Source organism: Choloepus didactylus, chromosome 14 (genome assembly GCF_015220235.1).
Source record: "Choloepus didactylus isolate mChoDid1 chromosome 14, mChoDid1.pri, whole genome shotgun sequence".
Taxonomy (NCBI): Eukaryota; Metazoa; Chordata; class Mammalia; order Pilosa; family Megalonychidae; genus Choloepus; species Choloepus didactylus.
Window position 1 is genome coordinate 53,410,645 of NC_051320.1, and position 22,713 is coordinate 53,433,357.

At 42.0% G+C, this 22,713-nt stretch overlaps 1 protein-coding gene across 4 annotated transcripts in view; it reads left to right on the forward strand.

The window, feature by feature from the left end:
* Positions 1-22,713, forward strand: part of MATN2 (matrilin 2) — a 163,070-nt gene that overhangs the window by 12,941 nt on the left and 127,416 nt on the right. For all 4 annotated transcript variants that reach the window (XM_037802886.1, XM_037802888.1, XM_037802889.1 and 1 more), the window contains exon 2: positions 8,762-8,926. In XM_037802886.1, the coding sequence (XP_037658814.1) occupies positions 8,788-8,926 (139 nt within the window). In that variant the 5' untranslated portion in view covers positions 8,762-8,787. The remainder of the gene's footprint in view (positions 1-8,761; positions 8,927-22,713) is intronic.

Genomic DNA, 22,713 nt, shown 5'->3' on the forward strand with positions numbered 1-22,713 from the left:
ATAAATGGGAACTGGGGGCCTGTGATAAAATTCCCAGTGACAGCAGCATGCATGGGTTCCAAAGTTGCTGTACTTCAAAAACCTAGGCAGAAGTGCAGGTGTTGGAGGACTCAAAATCATTGTTAGTGTTGACAAAATACTGATGTTAGAGAGGTAGATAAAGCTTTTTAACACATTGCTTTATGAAATGAGAGAGTAGAAAAAAACAGTATTTCTAAATTAATGTATTATTTTATAATATGCAGTTTTAAATAAGTAGATATTTGATATTTGATAAATAAATAGATATTTTTATAAGTAGATATTTGATATTTCATCTGTATTTTAAAAATTTTATATTCAAGTTGGCCAAGAAATTTGGGGGGGATCCTCCCATCAGAAAAAAAAAAATGGGATTCAACCTTCTATTAGTGGTTGCCTACATTCAGGCAAATATGGCAGGTGGAGGAGGAAGTGGGCTTGGCCTTGGCAGTTGGAGGGTACAGAACTAGAGCCAGTTTGAGTCAACGTTTGTTGATCTTGTATTGATCAATAAATGTGTTTATCCAGTATTTATCTATTTTCTAAAATCTTACTTACAAAATTTGATATCTGGCGTCATGGATACAGAGTTGACAAGGTGTAGTCCCAAAGAGCAGCTTGCAGCCTAGGTAGGGGGCTGATGTGGTTGCAAAAAAAGAAAAGTTAGAGCAGACAACAAACTCATTGTCAGGGGAGTGTGGAAAAGTCACTCCTTGCCGGGAAAGTTGGAGAACATTTTACAGAGAGGGTGACATGTGAGTTGAGCCTTGGGGGATGAATGTATTTTTGATTAATGTAGAATATAGACATTCTAGGCCAAGGGCCAGCATGGACAAAGACACTCAGCTATGACAAGAATCTGATTTCTCCAGGGAACAGTGGGGAATGTGTGGAGGAGGTGGCAACCGTCATGGTTGAAGTGGTAGCCTGTGGGCATTGAGTAAGGCCTTGACTGGTAACGTTACACAGTGAGGCCACGGACAAGCTCTGAACAGAGGAGGGACAGGACCAGAAGGTGAAGGACCCAAGGCAAGGAGGGCAGTTCTGAGGCTCCTTCAAGGGTCTGGGTGAGAAGTGGTGAGAATGGAGCGTTGGCTGCAGTGGTGGGCACAGGCAGGGGAGCTGAGTGGAGGGAGATGTGCAGGGGTGGGAAAGCCAGAGTTTGCGTACTCGTTGAACATGATGGGTGATACAGAGGCAGACAGGGAAGCCACCTCTGTTTCTGTTCTGAGTGACTGAGTAGCTGGTTACCTTTACCACGAAAGGACTTGAGTGGAAGAAGATGAGTTCATGTTTGGACAGGCTGAGCTGGCAAGCAGACCTTCACCTCTGGGTGGAAGATACAGATAGGTGATGTTGAGTCAACATCTAGGAGGACAGTGTTCTAACATTTAGAACCAGCTGATAACCATGGCCTTGAGGCCCAGCAGAGGTTCAGGTCCCATTTGCCAGCTACACAGGAGAAAGGGATTCCAGTCTTAAGTGGGACACGGGAAAGTGCCAGCTCTGTGACTTACACCACTCCAGTATTGTGAGCTTCTCCGTGAATGTATAGAGTAGTGACTCTAGCCTGGCAGAGAGGTCTTAGAGGGACAGAACCACTGAGCTTGATGACTAAGAACTTACACACGGGGGAGGTGATCCAAAATCCCTCTTTTAACAAGTACGCTGACTGCCTGAGAGGCAGCTGTAATGCAAGGAAAGAACAGAGGTAGAATCCTGGCTTTGCCACTCAAGCTCTGAGGCCTTGAAGAAGTGTCTTTCCATCTCCAGATCTTAGTTTTTGAGCCATAGAATTGGGAGCTCATCCACCTCACAGAGTGGTTGTGAGAATCAAATGAGATAATAACATGCAAACTGCCCAGTTCACTGCCTGGTCCATAGTGTACTTAATACAAAATTCGGCTGCCTACCCCTTTCTTCTTGACCATAGTTGGGGTTTATCAACTCAGAGGCTGTTTTGCTCACCTCCCTCTTTGGAACAGCAGAGCTTTACTGGAGGGTGGTCTGTTTTAGGTTGAGAAACACTGCTTCCATTCCTCACCTCTCCATTTATGGCTTACTAATTAAAGCCGGGGAGTGAAGTCACCCAAGTAAGGTCACACAGCATTTCAGTGACAGAGCCAGGGTTCTCCTCCTGAGGCCCACAGCAGATCGTGCTGGCTCTGGGAGGATTCTACTCACCTGTCAACTTACTTGGAGCAGTGATGCTTAGAAGAACCTGTAGCTGAGAGGGTCAGGACAATCTCCTTCTCTCTCCCTTCCTCTACCCCCTTGTAAAGCTAAATGAAAAGACTCATTGCTTCATGGAGAGGGAAAAAATTGCTAAAATGAAGGTCAAAGCTATCATGTTTCTTAATAGCCTTTATTTCTCAGCACCACAATTGTTCTCATATGCCCATATATGAAGAGGACTGTTCTCAAATAGCATTCCAATTTCCAGTTTGAAATGGCTCCAGTTCTTCAAATGCCAGCAGCTGGAACCGAGAAATAATCACTGAGCTGAGCTACATGCACTGCCTTATTTTTCACTGCCATTGCATTTTAAGAACAATCTGTCTTGTCTGATATTAATATTGCCATACTGGTTTTATTTTGGTTGGTATGTATGTGGTGTATTTTTCCCCATTCCTTTACTTTTTTTAAAAAAATAGCTTTTTTGAAGTATGATTTATGTACAATAGGATTCATCAATTTTAAGTGTATAATTTGATGAGTTTTGACAAATGTATAGTCAAGTAACCTCCACCGTAATTGTAAGATAAAACGTTTCCATCGCTCCCCAGATTCCCCTTGTGCCCCTTTGTGGCCAATCTCCTTTTCCTACCCCCAGTCCTGCTTTCTCCATATATTTGGCCCTGTTCAGTTTGTCATCATTTTGTGTCTGGCTTGTTTAACTCAGCATAATTATTTTGAGATTCATCTACTAGATTGTTCCTTTAATTGCTATGTAGCATTCCATTGCATGGATATACCATAATCTGCTTACCATTCAGCAGTTGATAGACATTTGAGCTGTTTCCAGTTTTTGGCTTTTATGAATAAAACTACTGTGAACATCTTAGTACGAGTCTTTGTAAGAACATGTTTTCATATTTTTTTTGTTAAATACCTAAGAGTGGGGTTTCTGGTAGGGACTAAGTGGCCTGATTTGCCTGGGATTGAGGGATTTCCCAGGATGCAGGACTTTCAGTGTTAAAACTGGGACAGTTGGTCACTCTGTTATGGCATCAGGGAAATGTATGTTTAACTTTATAAAAAACAGCCAAACTGCGTTCCAAAGTGGTTGCACTATTTTACATTCTTACCAGTAGGGTATGAAGTTCCATTTTCTCCACATCCTCACTGATACTCGATAGTATTATTCTTTTTAATTTTAGCTATTCTAATGGGTTTATCACGGTATCTCACTGTGGTTTTAATTTGCGTTTTTTAATGACTAAGGATGTTAAACCTCTTTTCATGGGCTTCTTTGCTATTTGATTATCTTCTTTGGTTAAGTGTCTGTTCAAGTTTTTTCCACATTTTTAAGTGCGTTGTTGAGTTGTAAGTTGTTCTTATTGTTGAGTTGTAAGAGTTGTTTATATATTCTGGATATAAATCCTTTATCAGATACATGTTTTACAAATATTTTCTACCACTCTGTGGCTTTGTCTTGGTATTGTATTTTGGGAAAGGAGAGTTGAAGATTTTTGGATAATAACATATATGTAAAAATTGTGGATATGTATGTCATTGCTTGTTTTATTATGGTAATATTCATAAGCAAGTGTAAAAGTTCATTTAATGTACATTAAATGCTTAGTATAACAAAATTAAAAATGTATACTTTATATTAATTGGTTTGATTGCAGAATAATAATGATAAGTAGCTGACTTTATTGACCACTTACTATGAGCCGGGCCCTGTTCTAAGTGCTTTATGTATATGAACTGATTTAATCTGTACCACAACCAGTCTATTATTATGCCCATTTTATAGATGAGGAAACTGAGACAGAGAGGGTCAGTAACCTGCCCGGGGTCACACAGCCAGAAGTGTTTTATCTTGTCTATTTTTTTAATTCAATTTTATTAAGATATATTCACATTCCATACAATCATCCAAAGTGTACAATCAGTTTTTCACAGTACCATCGTATACTTGTGCATTCATCACCCCAGTCTAGTTTTGGAACATTTTCCTTGAACCAAAGTGAAAATAAGAATGAAAAATAAAAGTAAAGAAGAAAACCCAAAACAACCCCCCACCCTATTTTTCTTTACATTTTTTTGTCCCCATTTTTCTACTCATCCATCCATACACTGAATAACAGGAGTGTGATCCATAAGGTTTTCACAATCACACTGTCACCCCTTGTAAGCTACATTGCTATACAGTCATCTTCAAGAGTCAAGGCTATTTTGTCTTGAAGAGCATTTGGCTGTTTCTGTTGTGAAAGAGCTGCATTTAATACCAGATAAGAGTCATCATGAATTCAATTACTCAAGCTCATAATCGGAGGAACTGGTTGCAGAGAATAATGCAATACGAGTTTTCCCGTAGAATCTGCCAACAGCTCTGTTGTTTCTGTATTGGAATAATAGTTTTCATTATTGGAATTGCCATGGGGGCTTTTTATCCAAATGGTATAACCTTCCACATTGTAATGACATTGATTGCTTCTGGCATTGTTCTGGTCATCAGTGCTGTGAGGATAACCTTTTGTGAAATATACCAGAAGGCACAAGAATTCACGTGTCTTCAGCTAGAAGAATTCTCAAGGCATCATTAACCAGCATTGGGTGGAGGCTTCAGCAATGGCAGCACCTACAGCCAGCATCTCATGCTAATCTCAAATTAAACCCAGATATCTCTGGGCCTCTGGGCCTTTTTAATGTCTCTTGAGACTTTTTAAATAGAAATAAACTATGCTTCTTAAGGAAAAAAAAAAAAGAGTCAAGGCTACTGGGTTGCAGTTTGATAGTTTCAGGTATTCACTTCTAGCTATAACAATGCATTAAAACCTAAAAACGGTTATCTATGTAGTGCATAAGAATACCCACCAGAGTGACCTCTCTACTCCATTTGGAATTTCTCAGCCACTGAAACTTCATTCTGTTTCATTTCGCATCCCCCTTTTGGTCAAGAAGATGTTCTCAATCCTACAATGCCAGGTCCAGATTCATCCCGGGAGTCATACCCTACATTGCCAGCGAGATTTACACCCCTGGGAGTCAGGTCCCATGTAGGGGGGAGGGCAGTGAGTTCACCTGCCAAGGTGGCTTAGTTGGAGAGAGAGGACCACATCTGAGCAACAAAGAGGCACTCAGGGGGAGACTCTTAGGCACAAGTATAAGCAGGTTTAGCCTCTCCTCTGCGGTGAGCTTCATAAGGGCAAGTCCTGTGATAGAGGGTTCAGCACATTAAACCGCCAGTCCTCAATGTTTGTGAGAACATCAGCAGCAATCCAGGTGAGGAAGCCCAACACCTCTGCATTTTCCCCAGGCTCCTCAGGGAGGCCCTGCATATATATTTTTGTCCTGTTTATTTTTAACTCCCTCCTTTCTTCACTTATTCTCAGTGACTTTGTTAGCATTGATGACTTGAAAATGCAGACACTTCTTGAAATCTGCAGTAAACCCAAACCACATGTAATGGTGTTTGCTTTGTGGAAATGATGATTATCCACTACATCATATTTTAAATGTTTAGATTTATGCACAGATGTGTCAGGATGGAAGTGGGCCTTGACAGCATGTGATATACGTTTTGTAACAAATAAACATGGACTTTATTCATTTTGGAGGAAGGGGAATAACTAACACAATAGACTAAGAGTAAAAAGTAGATTTAAGACAAGATGAACAGGCAAAATCTGCTACGTTTTTTCCCTTTTCTCTGAAGACATCTCAGAGTTAAAGCTATGAAAAGGGATCAGTCCAAATAGTAAAGAGTTTACATTGTTTGAAAAGGGGCAGGTAGAATGCATACATGTGCTCTGGAGTTCATCCCTTATGAGCTGTGCAACCTTGGGCAAGTTACTTAACTTCTCTGAGTTACTGTAAAAATTAAATAGCAGTACATCTGTGTGGGTTTCCTGTGGCTGCCATAACAAATTACCACAAATTGGTGAATTAGTGACCTAAAAAAACAGAAATTTATTCCCTCACAGTTCTGGAGACCCAAAGTTTGAAATCATTGCCATGGCCATGGTCCCCCTGAAACCTCTAGGGAAACATCCGTTCTTGCCTTGTCCACCTTCTGGTAGCCCGGGTGTTCCTTGGCTTGTGGCAGACAACTCCAGTCTCTGCCTCCATCTCACTTGGCCGTCTTCCTTCTCTGTCTCTGGGTCCAAATCTCTCTCTTCTTGTAAGGACACCAGTCATCTTGGAGGCAGGGCCCACCCTAATTCAGTATGACCTCACTTTAACCAATTACATCTGCAAAGACTCAATTTTCAAACAAGAGCACATTCTGAGGTTCCAGGTGGACATGAATTTTGGGGGTACGCAATTCAACCCAGTGCAACTAATGCACCTTGGCCAAGTGCTTTTCACATCATGAGTACTGAATAAACATTTACTGTTATTAACATTATTTTAATCCATAGTGAACAGTGAGCTAGCTCAATATGGCAAATGTGAAAAATTGTGGACTTTGAAGGTTGACAGGCTTAGGTTTATCTCCAGGTCAATTCCCAAAGCCATTTGCTGAACAAATATTATTGAGTGGTTTTTGTTGTTGTTGAAGTTGTGGGAAATGGTCCCTGCCTCGGCCCCTGCCTGTCCCTGCCCCATCCCTGCCTCTGACAGTGAAACAGCTATGGCCTCTCATGACTTGACTTCTGGTGAGTTGACTTTCAGCTAATTGAGTTTTCTGCTAATCAATGAATTGACAAACTGACCTGCTTATCCTGGGTTTGAATTGCTGCTTTAGCTGTGTGATCTTGGTCAAGTCACTGAACTTCTCTGAATTCAGTTTCATCATCTCTAAAAAAAGTAGAAATAATAATTATAAGGATTAAATGAAGTAAGTTAGGTGAAACTGCCAAGCACAAGATAAGGGCTTACTAAAGATTTTACATGCCAGAGATGTTGCTTGAATGTTGTTCCTCCTAAAAGGGACTGTGAAAGGAAATGAAAGAAGTTTCAGTGGCTGAGAGATTCCAAAAGGAGCCAAGAGGTCACTCTGGTGGACACTCTTACGCACAATATAGACAACCCTTTTTAGGTTCTAATGAATTGGAATAGCTAGCAGTAAATACCTGAAACTATCAAACTACCACCCAGAACCCATGAATCTTGAAGACGATTGTATAAAAATGTAGCTTATGAGGGGTGACAATGTGATTGGGAAAGCCATATGGACCACACTCCCTTTGTCCAGGGTATGGATGGATGAGTAGAAAAATGGGGGCAAAAGAAAAAAAAAGGGCACCCAGTGTTCTTTTTTTACTTTAATTTTCTTTTTCACTTTAATTTTTATTCCTATTACTTTTGTGTGTGTGGTAATAAAAATGTTCAAAAATTTAATTTTGGTGATGAATGCACAACTATATAATGGTACTATGAACAATGGAATGTACGCTTTGTGTGACTGCATGGTATGTGAATATATCTCAATAAAAATGAATTTATAAAAACATTGTTCCTCCTTAAATATTTCCTCCTCCTCACCCAACTTATGTAAATTAATAAGTTGCTATGACACTCATTATAGTCATAGATAATAGAAGTATAAACTTAAACCCAAACCCGAGGATATTGCCTTATCCATGAGGCTTTGCCAGGCCTGACGGTCTGGATGTCATTCACCATGTTGCCAAGTACCTTTAACTACCCTCCATTCTAATATTAATCCTATAACTGGAGGATTGCCCAGGGTAACAAAAGCTATCAAGGGTCAGAGCCAGGATTTGAATCCAGGTAGTCAAGGGCCAGGGCCCACGCTCCTAAACACTGCCCAATACTCTCTCTTAATAGCGCTGTGTGGGAAGTGGAGAGGTAGAGAGCCTGGGGGGCTGGCCACGTGATGCAACCTTGTGTTAGCTATACATGAATTCTGTGGGAAAGTTTTGTATATTAATTTGTGCCATCCACTATTATTAGACTGTAGGAGTACTGCACTTAGAATCTTCAGTTTTAGTTTTTTCTTTTTCAAGTCTAAGATATAGAATGTGATGGTGAACTACTTATTTGAACTAATTGACTTCAGGATAGAATTTTTTTTTCAAGTTTCCCATTCCTTCTTACAGTGACTAAAGTGATAAAGAATTCCAACTATGAATGTGGGCTCAGAGTATCCTAGAAGAACCCACCAACAGGGGTTACTTAAGTTCTTACTGGTCAAACACACACATGACATTTTTTTCCGCCATTTTATTGTGATATATTCACACACCATACAAACCATCCAACGTAAACAATCACTGGCTCACAGTATCATCACATAGTTGTGCATACATCCCCATGGTCGATTTTAGAACATTTTCGTTACTCCAGAGCAGAAATAAGAATAAAATAATAAAACCCAAATCCTCTCCTCCCTTTGTACCCCCCTATTGTTGACCCATCACATTGGTACAGTAAATTTGTTACTGCTGATGAAAGAATATTAAAATATTACTGTTAACTTTAGTCCATGACACAAATGGCATTTTAAGTACAAGTGGCAGGTTTGAAACGTGGAAAGGCAGCGCCTGGAGTTCAGCGAGACAGGAAATCTCACCCGGCCCCCTTCTTGTGTTGTGTGTCACAGCTTTACCCCTCATCCTCTCCCTGAAAATGGAAAAGATGCTGGTGAGCTGCTTTCTGCTGATCTTTGGACAAATCCTCCTTCCATCAGGGGCCAGGGAGCGGCCACTCACGAGGCCCTTCTCTCGAGGGAGACACACTCGGACTCACCCCCAGACGGCCCTCCTGGGTGAGTGACGGAGCCCCCTGCAGCAGCAGGCAGGAGGGGGGCTCGGGAGCGGGTGTGACCAGAGTGTGGGCACCAGGTGTGTGTGGCCGGGGTGGGAGTGGGGTGGCTCATTGTAAATGGGTGCATCTGGAGTTGAAGACATGGTCATACATGAGTTTTCAAAATGAAATCAGACCTCCTCTCTTCTGAAGCCTTCGGTTTAATCTTAGGCTTGTGATTTCCTCCAATATGCAGGGCAAGATTTTTCATCTGAAAAGATCCTTCTTGAACTTATCTGGGCAAGAGCGTTATGAGAATTTTTATTGGATTTGTCCAGCCAAATCTGTGTTAATGATGCTTTCCCATGTATGGCAGCATGGGAAAAAGGTCAGGCGGGCTTGTGGAAGTGGGGGTTCAGCAGGCACAGGAGGGGGGTGGGGACATCAGAGGAATGGAAAATGTCAGGGGTTTATTGTTCTGAGCCAGTGAAAATGTTTTCTTCAGCTGAATTTTTTTCCTTCCTCTCCTCTGAAAGACAGGAATGTCCTGAGAGCCCACAGGATATGGCTAAAGCAGCCCGCTTCTGACTATGGGCTCTACTAAGCCTGGGATGGGGTGTGGGGAGGTTAGCCTCTCTTGGGGTTTGGTTTCCTCACCCATAAAATGGGGATGTTAATGCTGATCTCGGAACATTTTGGGGAGGAATAAATGCAGTAATATATTAAATAGTAGGTACATATTAAATCATGACACTCACCACAGTATTAACCTGTCATTCTATCAAGTCATTTCTCTGAAACTGTATTTTCCATTCACATCTTATTGACCAATCAATAGACTGGTCCCCTGTGAAAGCCACTGAGAGAGCTGCCCAGCAGCCTGCAGCCTCAGCAGCTGACATTGCACAAGGGACCCAAAGAGCCCAGTTGGAGAGGTCAGAATCTTTACTGATGTTGACCTCCACAGTGACCCCATGATCCTGGGTCTTCCACATCTTCAGTCTCCTAAGACTTCTGGAAATGTGAGAAGGACTGGGAAATGTCTAGTAGGTCAGCTGGAAGAGTCTTTAAAAACAACATTTTAAGATGATAGTAAACATGCATGTATAGAATTAGAAATGTCTGATTTCTGGGTCACCACTGGCGATTGCACTGTTGGGATTCTGATGGGGCTGCTTTCAGGGTGAGATACCAAACATTTATGGGAAACACATACTCTGCTTGGTTCCAAATCTCCATACCCCACCCTTCTCCCTCTCCCTCTGTCTCCCCACCCCCACACTCAGAGCTTTCTCCAGTTGTCAGCATTTACCACCCTCCTCCTTTACCCCAAGTTCAGGCTCTGAATTGGAAACCCCTTGTCTTCTGAGCTGAAAAAGAGAAGCCTGTTTTGCCAAAATGCATTAACCCTCATGTCCAGCATTGCTGCCTGCTTTCCATTTTGCCAGAGAATGTATGTCAGGGATAAAGAGGATGGAACCCGGGCACGTATCCCACCCCAGGGGCTGGATGCAGAATGCCACTTTCTAGGGGGTAAGCCCTGCAAGGCTGCTTCCAGATGCACCAGTGGGTTGCTGGCTCATGAAAGAAAATCATGAAATCAGAAGACAAATACTACAGCTTTGGTCTCGATTTGGTCTGGATTCTCAAGTGCAGTCTGCTTTTGATCTTACTGAGTTCTACTTGACAGGGAACGTGGATGGTGAAGCCAGGGTTCGTTAGTAGTCCTTGCAATGATTATATGACCTCCTCTTCATTCTCAGAATAGAGTGCCTTGTGTTTTCTGAGCATTTGCTTTACTGGGCTTTGGGTTTTCTGTGTTCAAAACATTGCCCAGGCTGCATTCCACTTCTATTGTGTGGCAAATCACGTTGGAGGTATTCATGGCAACCACTGGCATGATGTATTTCACTGGTTACTGCTGCCTAGAGCGTCTCTGAATTCCCTTTTTGTAAAATACAGTTTTATTGAGATATGTTCACATACCCTACAGTCATTCACAGTGTACAATCAATTCTTCACAGTACCATCATACATACATTCATCACCACAATCAGTTTTTGAACATTTTCCTTAGTCCAAAAATAAATAAATAAATAAAAGTAAAAGTAAAAAAGAACACCTAACACATTCCATGCCCCGACATCCCACATTATTTTTCATTTGATTTTTGTCCCCATTTTTCTACTAATCTGTCCATACACTGGATAAAGGGAGGGTGAGCCACAAGATTTCTGAATTCCCTTTTGATGAAAGTTTTAACAGAGTAGAAACCGCAGAATGATTTCTTAGGTTGATTTGTTTGTTTCAATTTTATGTTTATCCTTTTTTTTTCATGTTTATAGCTTATATCTAAATTCAGGTCAGAGTCCCAGTAACAACTTGAGCCACTTTTAAAAAAAAATGCATGCATGTATCCATCCATCCCATGAATGTTTGCAGGCCATGCATGTGTCAACCTATGACACCTGTCCGTGTGGGGGTGACCTCTTACTTCATGCATTCATCTGCCATTTCTACTCTGTACCAGATACCAGGGGTTTGAGAGGAATAATCACCATCAAGAGCCCTCAATGTAGTGAGGAAGACAGATATGTAAAAAGAATGAATTGGGCAGAACCAGAGACCAATCCTAGAGATATATCTAAGTCAACATATTAAATACAATATGTTTGTATTTAAAAAAAACTTTATTTTCCAAATAAAAATTTAGTAAGAAAGAAGAGTGGCACTGTTTTACATTTTTGCAATTCCATTTAATGTCTGGTCTAATCGAGGATTGCCATGGCAATACGAGAGAAGATTTGAGAACTGGAAGGGGGAGATTTTTAAAAAGGCTGGCCTCACAGTCTGGCCAGAGGACAGTGGGATCTGAACTTCCCCTCACACTCTTCCAGAAAGAAGTCCAGACATGTTCAGGGGTAGAGGCCATGGAATTTAGTGAAACTTCTTCAGAAAAGTTAATTTACTACTTAGAAATAAGACTACTGAAGAAAGTCTGAGCACTCACTTTATGCATACAGCCCTAAATCCTGCCGTTTGGAAATTACAGTACATTATAAAGCTCTTATTTCCATTTTGGTGTACACCTCTAATTAAACCCGATGTCAAAATATTAGTGTAAAAGCAGTGTGTTTCGTATGAGGAACTGAAACCTCCTAAATTAGCAATGTGACTGAAGGCGTTTCTGACCTAGAGAATGAAATGTAAGAATGTCCTGCCCTGTGGTGCCCTTGGAGGTTTTAGCCTAGGTTGCTAATTATTTACATTTTCCAGTTAATAATTTAGTTCCAACATTGAAATAATGAAGTTTCAACATTGGCATCTAGTAACATCTACATCCTAAAACAATATCCCTAATGGACATTTGTTGGCACTTGGTGCAGGAAAGAAGCCAGGGCCAGAAGCCATGTGAGACTCCTGGAGAGATAACCCAGGCAGGCCTCCAGTCTTCCATCCCTGGGGCCTCTTGGTCATGGTTAGAATTTGTCCACCGTCTTCCTTCCACCAGGAAGAGCCTTCCCCTGCCAAGGCCTGGCCAAGGCTCAAACGACGCCTCCTGTTTCTCCCAGCCGGGCCGGACCCTCCAGCTGTCAGGCCCTACACCCTGCATTTCCTCTGCCGAGGTGCTGGCCCAGTCTGCCTGATATTCTAATGATACCTACCTGACAGGAATTAATATTCTAGGTATTTTTATACTGGTCTCATATTTACCACCAGGCTGCAAATCCCTTGGAGACGTGGACTGAGTCTTTTTCATTTCTCATTGCACCTATCTCCATAGGAAACGCTCATTGATTGAGCCCTTGCTATGAGGACATGTTATCCCACCCCTCAAAAAACAAGACAAAACATTATTAGGTAGTCACAGCTAAATCCCAGTTTCAGATGAGGGAGCTGAGACTCAAAGAGGTTAAGTGATCTGGCAAACTTGTCAAAGCTTCTGCAAACCTAGACGGAAAAGGGGCCCGACACGGAACAGATGCCCGGCTTGGGGCAGATGTGCCTCTGAGCAAAGACAAAGGCACCTGGGGCAGGCACAGGGCTGATTTCGGCCCCTCCTTGCCCCTCGGTCAGCAGTTTTTGTGCGGACTGTAAAATGCCCATCTGCATCTGGAGGCCCCGCTGCTGCTGGCTATATCTGGGGTCCACTGGCCTCAAGCCCTGTCTTTGCTCCTTCCCACGGCTGAAGCCCAGAGTGTGTTGAATGACTGAGCAAAGGGGACGTGCAGAGAACTGGTTCGGTCCTCTTACGATGGCTCCAGTCTTGATTCAACTTAGCAGGTGGCACAGGGCAAGTCACTTTTCTTCTCTGGTCCTCCGTTTCCTCATCCATAAAAGGAGGAAGTTGATGCCGAGATGCTCAGGCCTTATCCAGGACGCGGTGAGGTCTCTGATTCTCCTGCCTTCCTGCCGGCCCTTCTCTGGCTACTGCAGAAATCTAGAAGGGTGTGGGGATGGGGAGGAGCAGGAGGAAAAGATCTCAGGAAGAGTGGCTGTGGGGAGCAAGCCAGAAAGACAACTGGGGATGAGTAACGTCTGCAGCTGGGTCTGCCCCCTCTGGGGCTTGAAAATAAGCTGCTAGCATTTTTCAACCCAGGGGATGTTGGCAAAAGGCTCAAGACTGGACAGGGGAGCCAGCCTCTAAAGCATGGCGGTTAACAACTCACCTCCAAAGGAGCAAGTGTCTGGTATGTGTTGTTCTCATCCAATCCCATTATAAAAATGAAGATCTGACTGTAAAAATAGAAAGCTGATTGAACTGTCTTAAATACAGCAAAGGCTTTAAAAAAATACAGCCCTTTGAAGTAAACTCTCCCCTTACCCGCCTCCTTAGCCCTCAGTGGCTGTGTTCTCTTGCATGTATCATTCACATCTCGGTGGAGCAGAGGATTTGGGCCCCGATGAGGACTGTGATGGCTGCACTCAGCCCCCACATGCTGCCCCCACCAAGCACATCTCTCCATGCTTATGTACTGTTTTATGTATAAACAAACTTCTTTGTTATCATTCAGTTTTCATATGCTGTATGAAGTGAGAGTCCTCATTTCTATTTTGTGATGAGTGTTGGGAGAACCCAAAGAAGCACAGACTCTGACTTCCGATAAGCAAGATGGCCAAAGGCTCTCCTAGCCAATTAATAAATAATTTGATTTTTTTTCTCCTATGTATTCTCCCTCTTCCCTTCTCTCTCTCGTTTTTTCCTCTGTTAAATGTTTTCTTTATCCTCGTCCTTTTCTCCAATGCTCCTTCATCTCTTCTTCTCAAGTCTCTCTTCCTCCTTGCCTCGTTTCCTTCTTCAGTTCTGGGATGTTCTATCTTCGGCTCGCCCCTGTGTTTTGCAGGTTGTATACATGTGTGCCTGGCAGGCAGGGGGAGGATGGCGGAGAGGGGAAATCCTCTTGTCACTGTTCTTGTCTCCTCTTCAGTGGTTGGTGCTGTTGTGGAATGTGACATGCAACCATACCCCTTTGGAGCTAGTCATGCCCCAGGGCTCCCCAACTCTGCTCCACCAAGATTTGAATGATACATGCAAGAGAACACAGCCACTGAGGGCTAAGGAGGCGGGTAAGGGGAGAGTTTACTTCAAAGGGCTTTATTTTTTAAAAGCCTTTGCTTTATTTAAGACAGTTCAATCAGCTCTCTCTTTTTACAGTCAGATCTTCATTTTTATAATGGGATCGGATGAGAACGACACATACCAGGGCTCCCCAACTGAATGGGCATGATGGCTGCCACTTTAATTTTTGAGCATCTACTATGTGCCAGGCACTGTGTGAGGTAGTTCACACTTCCTCTGCAAGGCAGAATTATCCCCATTTTACAGATGAAGAAACTGAGGCTTAGAGAGGTTAAGGGTCTTGCTCAAGATTGGACATTGCTGCGCAGCAGAGATAGGATTCAAAAAGTCTATGCATTTGCTGTTTCCACTGCTTGGACCCTTTTCTACAACCCCCACCGCGCACCCCTTGTTTCATCCCATTGAATTATACTCATCTTGCACATCCCACCAGGAGTGCCCCTGGTCCTCTAGGTTGGGAGTTAATATCCCAACTGTGCATTCCCATAGCATCCCTAGTCACAGGATTACCATCTGGCACAGGGATGGCCAGTTTAATTGTCTATGTGGCTCATCACTGTATCTGCAGGGCTTAGCAATGTGTTTGTTACACAGCAGGCACTCAATTAATACTTCTTGAAGGAGTAAATGAACTAACAAGTGAGCAAAGAAGGAGAGTGTCCAGAGAAGAGACCCCAGGCTGGCAAAGATTTCCCAAGCCAGGGCATGTGGAAAATAGTTGAAAGACCTGAGAATGTTTCGCTTGAAAAACAGAAGATACAGGGGCTCTCTGAAGGTTGTGTTACAGAAGAGTTAGACTGGTTATTATCTAAGACTTCAAAGAGGAGACATGGGACCAAACACTTGTGCTTTCAAGGAGACAGGTTTTTCTTCCACATGGGACCTTTCTAATCTTCAGAGCAGCTCAGGAAGGAAAGGAGTTGCCTCCTCAGGTATCAGGGACCTTGAAGGGGTCGGTGTCTGGAGGATTAAATAAACCCCTGACCTGCAAATCTTCACGTTCAGTGGTTCTATGCAGGTGCTGCAGGATTAGGACACAAACTGGAAGATAAGGACTTTCTCCCCCAGGGATTAAAAAAAAAAAAAAAGCTAAATATTTTCTTTCCAAAAAAATTAAGAGCCTTTGAGATAACTTTTTTCCATTTCTTACTTTATAATGAGATGCTTCTGTGGGAATATCAAAACACTCAACAAAATTTAATGAAGTGATTTCTGTGCCATGGAAAAGTCAATGGAGAAACAGAAATTATTAGTGCCTGGCAACGTATATAATTGGTTGAACCCCTGGGGTACACTTTTGGCAATGTTGAATGAATGAATGAATGATTACGGGTAATTTGCATTAGCTTTTTTGATCAGTTCATGTAGAGCTTGCGGTCAATGAAAATCACTAGATCTTTATTGCACATGGCTTAAGAGCTACCATGTAGCTGAATTTTTTGTTTTTTTTTTTTTGCTTGAGTGGAATACTTTAAATTTATTTACGTTAAATTTTATCTTCTCCATTTAGGTTCATCATTCTAGCTTGTTAAGATCTTTTTTTACCCCTTAACTTAGCAAGTTAGGATCATCTGCAAATTTGATACAATGTTTTCTATATCTTTTTCCGAGTCTTCACTGGAAATTCTGTATTCTTTTATAATGATTATAAAGAATAATCATCTTTAAAAATCATGTCTAAATATTTAGCAATTATTAGATATTGAGAATACAAGGCAAACTAGTTCAAAAAGACACCTCAACGAACAACCTATGAATATTTAATATACTTTTGATAGGAAATATTACAGAGATTTGAGTTGCTTTGCTCTTCACTTTCCTAGTAAATATAAAATTTGTGGAGGACAATATGTCATCTTCTGACATGTTCCTCAATAGCCTCTTTTTCCTTTCTGATTCACTTTATATTCCCATTTCAGGGTGATATAACTGTTCCTTACATACACTGGGGAAGCATGGTCAAAGACTTCAGCAGTGTGTTACTTATTAATTTGCCATCATATATTTCTGAGTCATTGAAGCAGGTCCAACAAATGCAGTGGGTTGGACAGCCAGCCTCCTAGAGTTGGAGATCAAAATAATTACTGTCACTGAATTCTCTACCAGGTGGTATCAAGCTGCAGATGGGAAATGAACACATTTTAGCCAGGTGTAAAACCAGTTGGAGTAAGGTTTTTCAAAAGCCAAGAATCGGAACCACTAGCTCAGAAAAGTCTTCTTTCAATATACCCAAGGGAGACTGACTTATAGGGAAAGATGAAAGGAAAGTAATAAGTGTGTTTGGGGTGTCTTGGCTGCCCAAAAGGGAGGAGGGAGAAGTTACCAGAATCTCACAGCACGCCAATGAGCAAGAACATCAAAGAAGGAGCTGCGGGACCAGTCGCACAAAGGACTGAAGCCTGGGAAGTGGCTGGGGGAGAAACAATGTACACAAGCGTTGGACAACTTGGCGTCAGAACCAGGAGGGGCCTTTGCAAAAGAAAGATGGGTTACATCGTGTGCAGGGCATTCAACCATGAGAGACTCTAAGAGGACAAGCCCTAGAGGCCCTTCAAGTCAGATTGGACCATGAAGTAGACTGCAGAGGAATCCTTTCCAGAAGGGCTCAGTCCTGCCAAAGGCTGTGAGAGGCTGCTTTCCATCTCCAGCTCCGGCTTCCCCAGCACTGATACCTGGGCTCGTTCCAGTCCGCTCCATCCACTCACTGAATAAGTGTGTACAGCCAATCCTCCAGCATTCCAGTGCTTCACGAGGGCTAGGGAAAGGCGGAGGGTCCTTAATTTTTTGGGACTCATTTGAGGGGAGTCTGGGAGGCATCCCCTCCTCCTGAGCACTGTTCACTCAGATGTGCCAGTGTCCCTGCAGCTGTCCTGATCTGACTGCCACACCCACCAAAGGAAGAAGCCTCCTCCACTCCACTCTGCCAGTCAAACTTGAATTTATCTCCAAAATGAAGAGGAAGAGGAGAATCATTGATTTTAGCTAGGTTTTTCCTATACCAAACTGGTTTAGCTCTGATAAACTGTTCTTTTGCTTTAGAATATGTCTGGGTTATATCATTCATTCTTCCATAAGACAAATGCTTATTGAGTACCTGTTGTTACAAGGTGCTGCTCTGGGAGCCAAGGACATTGCACGGTCATTCCAGGGCCACATCTGGCTCACTGACTGCCACTGGCTCACTGACTGCCATGCTTTAGGGTTTGGAACAGATTCCACAGTCTCATGCCATATAGGTCAAGGCATAGTCTTTTTTTGGAAAATTTGCATAGGACCAGTGAGAGAAGGAATGGTCCCCCTGACAAGCCACCCCTCTTCCCCCATCATCTAAGAGGTTTGTAGAGGGCCTGGGCACTGCTGCTTTTTTATAGGACTAGCTTAGGAACGCAGCCTTGTCATTGGAGGGATACCCAGGTGGTCTGGATTTGGAGCCAGCTGTTTTCAGGAGTACCCAGGGACATTGAGATTCCTGGGATGTTCCAGTCCCCTCCTGGTGGCAGGAGGAAGCCACTAATCCCTTGAGAAGTTGAGCTTGTGGCAGCCCCTCCTGCTGGAAGAAAGGAGAGCCTCAGATGCCAGCAAACTTGTTTCCAGGCAATGCAGAGTGAGGCCCAGAGTCATTTCCAGACAATGCTACTCATTGCACTGTGTGTAGTGATCAACACAGACATGGTACCTGCTCCCATGGAGATGGGATGCTCTGTGGAACATGCATGCCTTCACCTGCCCTTTTTCTGTACCTTTAGAATCATGGAAGAGGGGCACTGTTTCTTTTACATTTGAGTGTAGTTATAGTGCAAGGGCAAAGACGAGTTCCTCTGTGGAGTGCCAGGTCTCTCTTGAAAGATAAAATCATGTTCTGTGTCAATTCCATGTGGAAGGGCCCTTTCTCAAAGACCTTAGAAAGGTATCGTTTGAATGTAAGCTCCTTGAGGGCAGGGATTTTTGACTGGCACGGAGTAGATGCTCAATAAACATACGCTGGCTGGCTGGCTGGGTGTGTGGATGGATGGATGGGTGGAATGAAATGGAGAGGTCCAGGTGGTTTGTGGGAAGGAATAGACGAGGAACACTCTAGGAGGAGTTGGAGGGTTGGCAAGTGCAGCTTTCTTTGGAAGGAGGAATTTGAAAATCTTCCAGCCTGCTGGAGAAGGAGTTTTTGTCTAGATTGGGACCATAACATTAAAGGAAGTGTCCTGTGCTATCAAGGGTCAAAGTAGGTTGACTGAGATTTCCAGGGACTGAGGAAGGACCACTTGGTCCATCCTTGCAGATTCTGAGCTATGTTTCATCAAATACTTTTCCTTCATCTATTAACATGATTATGAGCTTTTTGTACTTTTGTCTAATAATACAATGGGTTATATTGATTGATTTTCTAATGTTGAACCAATCCTCACATTACTTTTTAATACCCTGCTAGACTTATTTGCTAATATATTTTTGTACCTAGATTCATAAATGAAATTGGCTAGTATTCCCTATAATTTTCTTTTTTGCACTGTCTGGTTTTGGTATCAAGGTTAATTTAACTTCGTGGAAGGAAACAATGTTTATCATATAGAGATTATCTGCCCCTTAAAGATCTGTAAAACTAGCTCATAAAATAATCTGGGTTTAATGACTTCTATAGGGGGTAATATATTTGACTACTAATTAAATTTCTTCATGTTTTCTATTTATTCTTGATCCCTTCTTGTTAATTTGGATTTTTCTGAAAAATTGTTCAGTTTGTCTGCATTTTCAAATTTATGGACATAAGTTACAGCTCATAATACAGAGCTAGTTATGTTTTAATAGGGGACATAGTATTCTTTAACAATAGTGCCCAGTGTTTTGTTCCGATAGCTCACAAAGCTCTTAGCAAAATTCTGAAGGAAGGTTGAAACCTGGGACAGCAGGTGAATGTAGGAGTAGATGGGAGACGTCTTCATTGACCCTTTGGTTTCCCTGATAATCCGTAGCATTTATAGAGCGAGTTACAGTTTTACAAAGCACTTATTGCTTTCCTTATCTCCTTTTTCCTCATAAAGCCCTTGAGAGGTAGATTTACAGATAAGATAAATCTGATCTCAGATGGTGTCTTATCCATGATATACAGATGAAGCAAAAGCCACTCCTAGATCACATCATTTAATTAAAGGTTCAGAGATTGTCTAGCTGAGAGATTCTTAACTTGGGGTCCATGGACCCCCAAAGGGCTCTTGGATGGACTTCATGAATTTGGATGGGAAAAAAAATTATATCTTTTTTCATTAATCTCTAACTGCAATTTAGCATTTTCTTCTATCAGGATTGTAAGCAACAAACTTCAGTGGTATTGGTAATACTTCGTCACCAGTAGAGATTACAGATAGTTTCATGGACATTACAGTTGTCAGTCATTGTTTACACTCACCATTACTTCACAATTAACGTTAGTAGATCCACCTCTAGTTCTTGTTGTTTAATGTTATAAAAAAGTACATGCATTGCCCTATCCCATTTATTTTTCTGTTAACATCTTGACAACTATAGTTCAAATAACTGAGTTCCTTTCTAATCTTTTGCATTTTCTTTTAAGCACTTAAAAACTTTACTCTGAGAAGGGTCATGAGTTTCACCTGCTACAAATAAAGGCTAAGAAGCTAGAATGAGGAAACCAGGGCCCAGAGATAATGTTATTAGTCCAATGGGAAGTGGTCGACCGGCACCAACCTGGAGCTAGAACCAGGTGTCTTGGGTCTCAGATGAGCCCTTTTCCCTCTAGCCACACAATCTATTCTCATGTAGACGCTCTGCCCAGCCCGTGGTCAGCTTGATCAGCTCTGAGTCAGGACTGGAACAAAGCCATCGGCCAACCAGCTACCGGAGACACGGAAGCCAGTGCCAGATGAGACGGCTCTGAGTCTGGTTTGCAAATTGCTGCAACATAAAACCACCACACACCGCCACAGCAGCCCAATCTTTATCCATTCAACATTCATTGAGTGCCTTGTGTGCAAGTCAGAGTCAAAGTTCACGACAGCTGATGTCTGAGGGTTATCTACATGCAGATTCTCAGCTGGCAGTTTAAAGTTCAGGAGGGAGGAATGACTGTGAGCTTCCTTTATGGTGTTGTCCTGAACCGAGTACAATGCTCTGGTTATGCGGTGGGTGGGGAGGACCGTGTGCTTTCTTGATCAGGATCCTCTAGTTCTGCAAGGGTAGCTTTCCTTTTCTAACGGTCTCATCACCCCATTTTCTCACTGGACTTCCCATCAACCGTGACTCCTGAACCTTCTCACACCTGCTACTGTCCTTGTCAACTTGGTTTTAAAAATAACAATAGCTAACTTTTAACAAAATTGAATTCTGGCTCTCCACTGTGTGATCATGAATTGGTCATTTAATTGCCCTAAAATCCAGTTGCCTCATTTGTAAAATGGGAATAATAACGGCCCCTCCCTCATAGGGTTGTGAAGAGGAGGGAATAAGATACTATGTACAAAGGGCCTGCCGCAGAGTAAGCATTCAATAAATGTGTTTACTATTATTGTTGACTTAAAAATTATTGTTAAAAAGCACTTTGTAAATTAAAAAGTGATGGTAGGAATCCCCCTAGACTGTGAGATCTCGAAAAGTAGGAATTAGGTCTTTTCATTTCTGTGTCTGAAACCTCAGATGTACTAGCCTCTCAATAAATATGTATTGAATGAATGAAGAATGAGTAAGAGATGACACTGATATTAATTTTTATCTATTTGAGCATCTACTGATTGAAATATAAAAGAGCAGTTTGTCTCTTCCAACCTTAAATCAGATAGGGGTCTTAGAGAAGAATCTATATAGAACCAATTATCTAATGAATACATAAGCATTTTGGAAAATATGCAAAATGAGCAAAACAGTTTATTAAATTTAATTTTTAAAATGTCAATAGTTGTAACATTAGATGCAATCATTCATACATTGTATTTTTGTTGAGCTTCCATTCTGTAGGAATGGAACCAGGCTTGGTACTAGTAGCAGAATCTCCGATATTTCCTAGTATATAAATGATTTAAGTGAACAGTAGTTTATTAAAAGATATTTAAATATCTCACAAGAAGTCTGGAGGTCAGTGATCGCTGTTTGTGGCAGCAGCTTAGCTTTGTCATCAAGACCAGGTTTCTTTCCAGCTTTCAGCTGGTTTGTCCCAGGAAACTGGCTTTCCTTCCTTAGGCTTCTGCCTTGTAGTCACAAGATGGTTGCCATAACTCCAAACATCACTTCCATCTGTGGCCTTGGTCAAGGTAGCATAAGAGTAAGAGTAGCAGTGGTGGAAAGGCTTTTTCATCCCTTGGCTCACTCCTTTTATCAGGAACCAAAATCATTCCTAGATGCTTCAGTAGACTTTCCCTTATATAAAACCAGATTGTATGCCCAGTTTTGTGGAGTGGCTCCATCCAGTCAGGAGTCATCCCTGGCGAGCAGTGGAGCCTGCCTTCCAAGGGCTCGTGGCCACCCCTGTGCTGTCTGAACAGCAGTTGAAGTCTGTCAGTGAGGGAGCAGGAAGAGGGTGGGGAAATAAATGGATTTTAAGTTGGAGACCACTAGTCTCCACTCTACTGTGTTAACCCATTTTCTTACAAGTAACACAAAATGCAGGGTAGGCATAAATAATTAAGATGAAAGATGATAGAACAAAGAAAATAACTTCCCCAAATGGCTGATGCACATTAAAAAACTAAATGTCAAAGAATGTCCAAAGCTTAAACTTGATCACATTTTTTTTAGCAATTTAAAATGTGTATGGTGAATGGAAATGTATTAAATGCAATTTAACAAAGGATTTAACAAAGGATTACCAGTACTAAATCTTTATATAAATATGTATATTTATATATATATATTTTTTGGATGCAAGGGTATTGGAATGCTAGAGAGAAATGGCTGAAATGGTGGAACTGTAACCCATGGCATTCTTTGAGGTTACCTGTTTGCTTGCTGAGTCATGCTTTGGGGGTTATCACCTTTCTGTGTCACAGTGGGGAGGTGGCTGGGGTTGTGGAGCTGTAGCCCGTAGCATTCTTTGAAGTTTGCTCTCAAGCTGCTTGTTGGATCGTGCTTTGGGGCGTTGTCACTGTTCTGTACATATGTTGGGTTTCACAATTTAAAAAAGTATTTAAAAAGGAAAAATAATTTAAAAAATTAATGCAGTTTAAATGTATTGAATGCAACTTAAAATTTGTTTGATGAATGCCCTGTGAATTGTTCCAGGAATCATG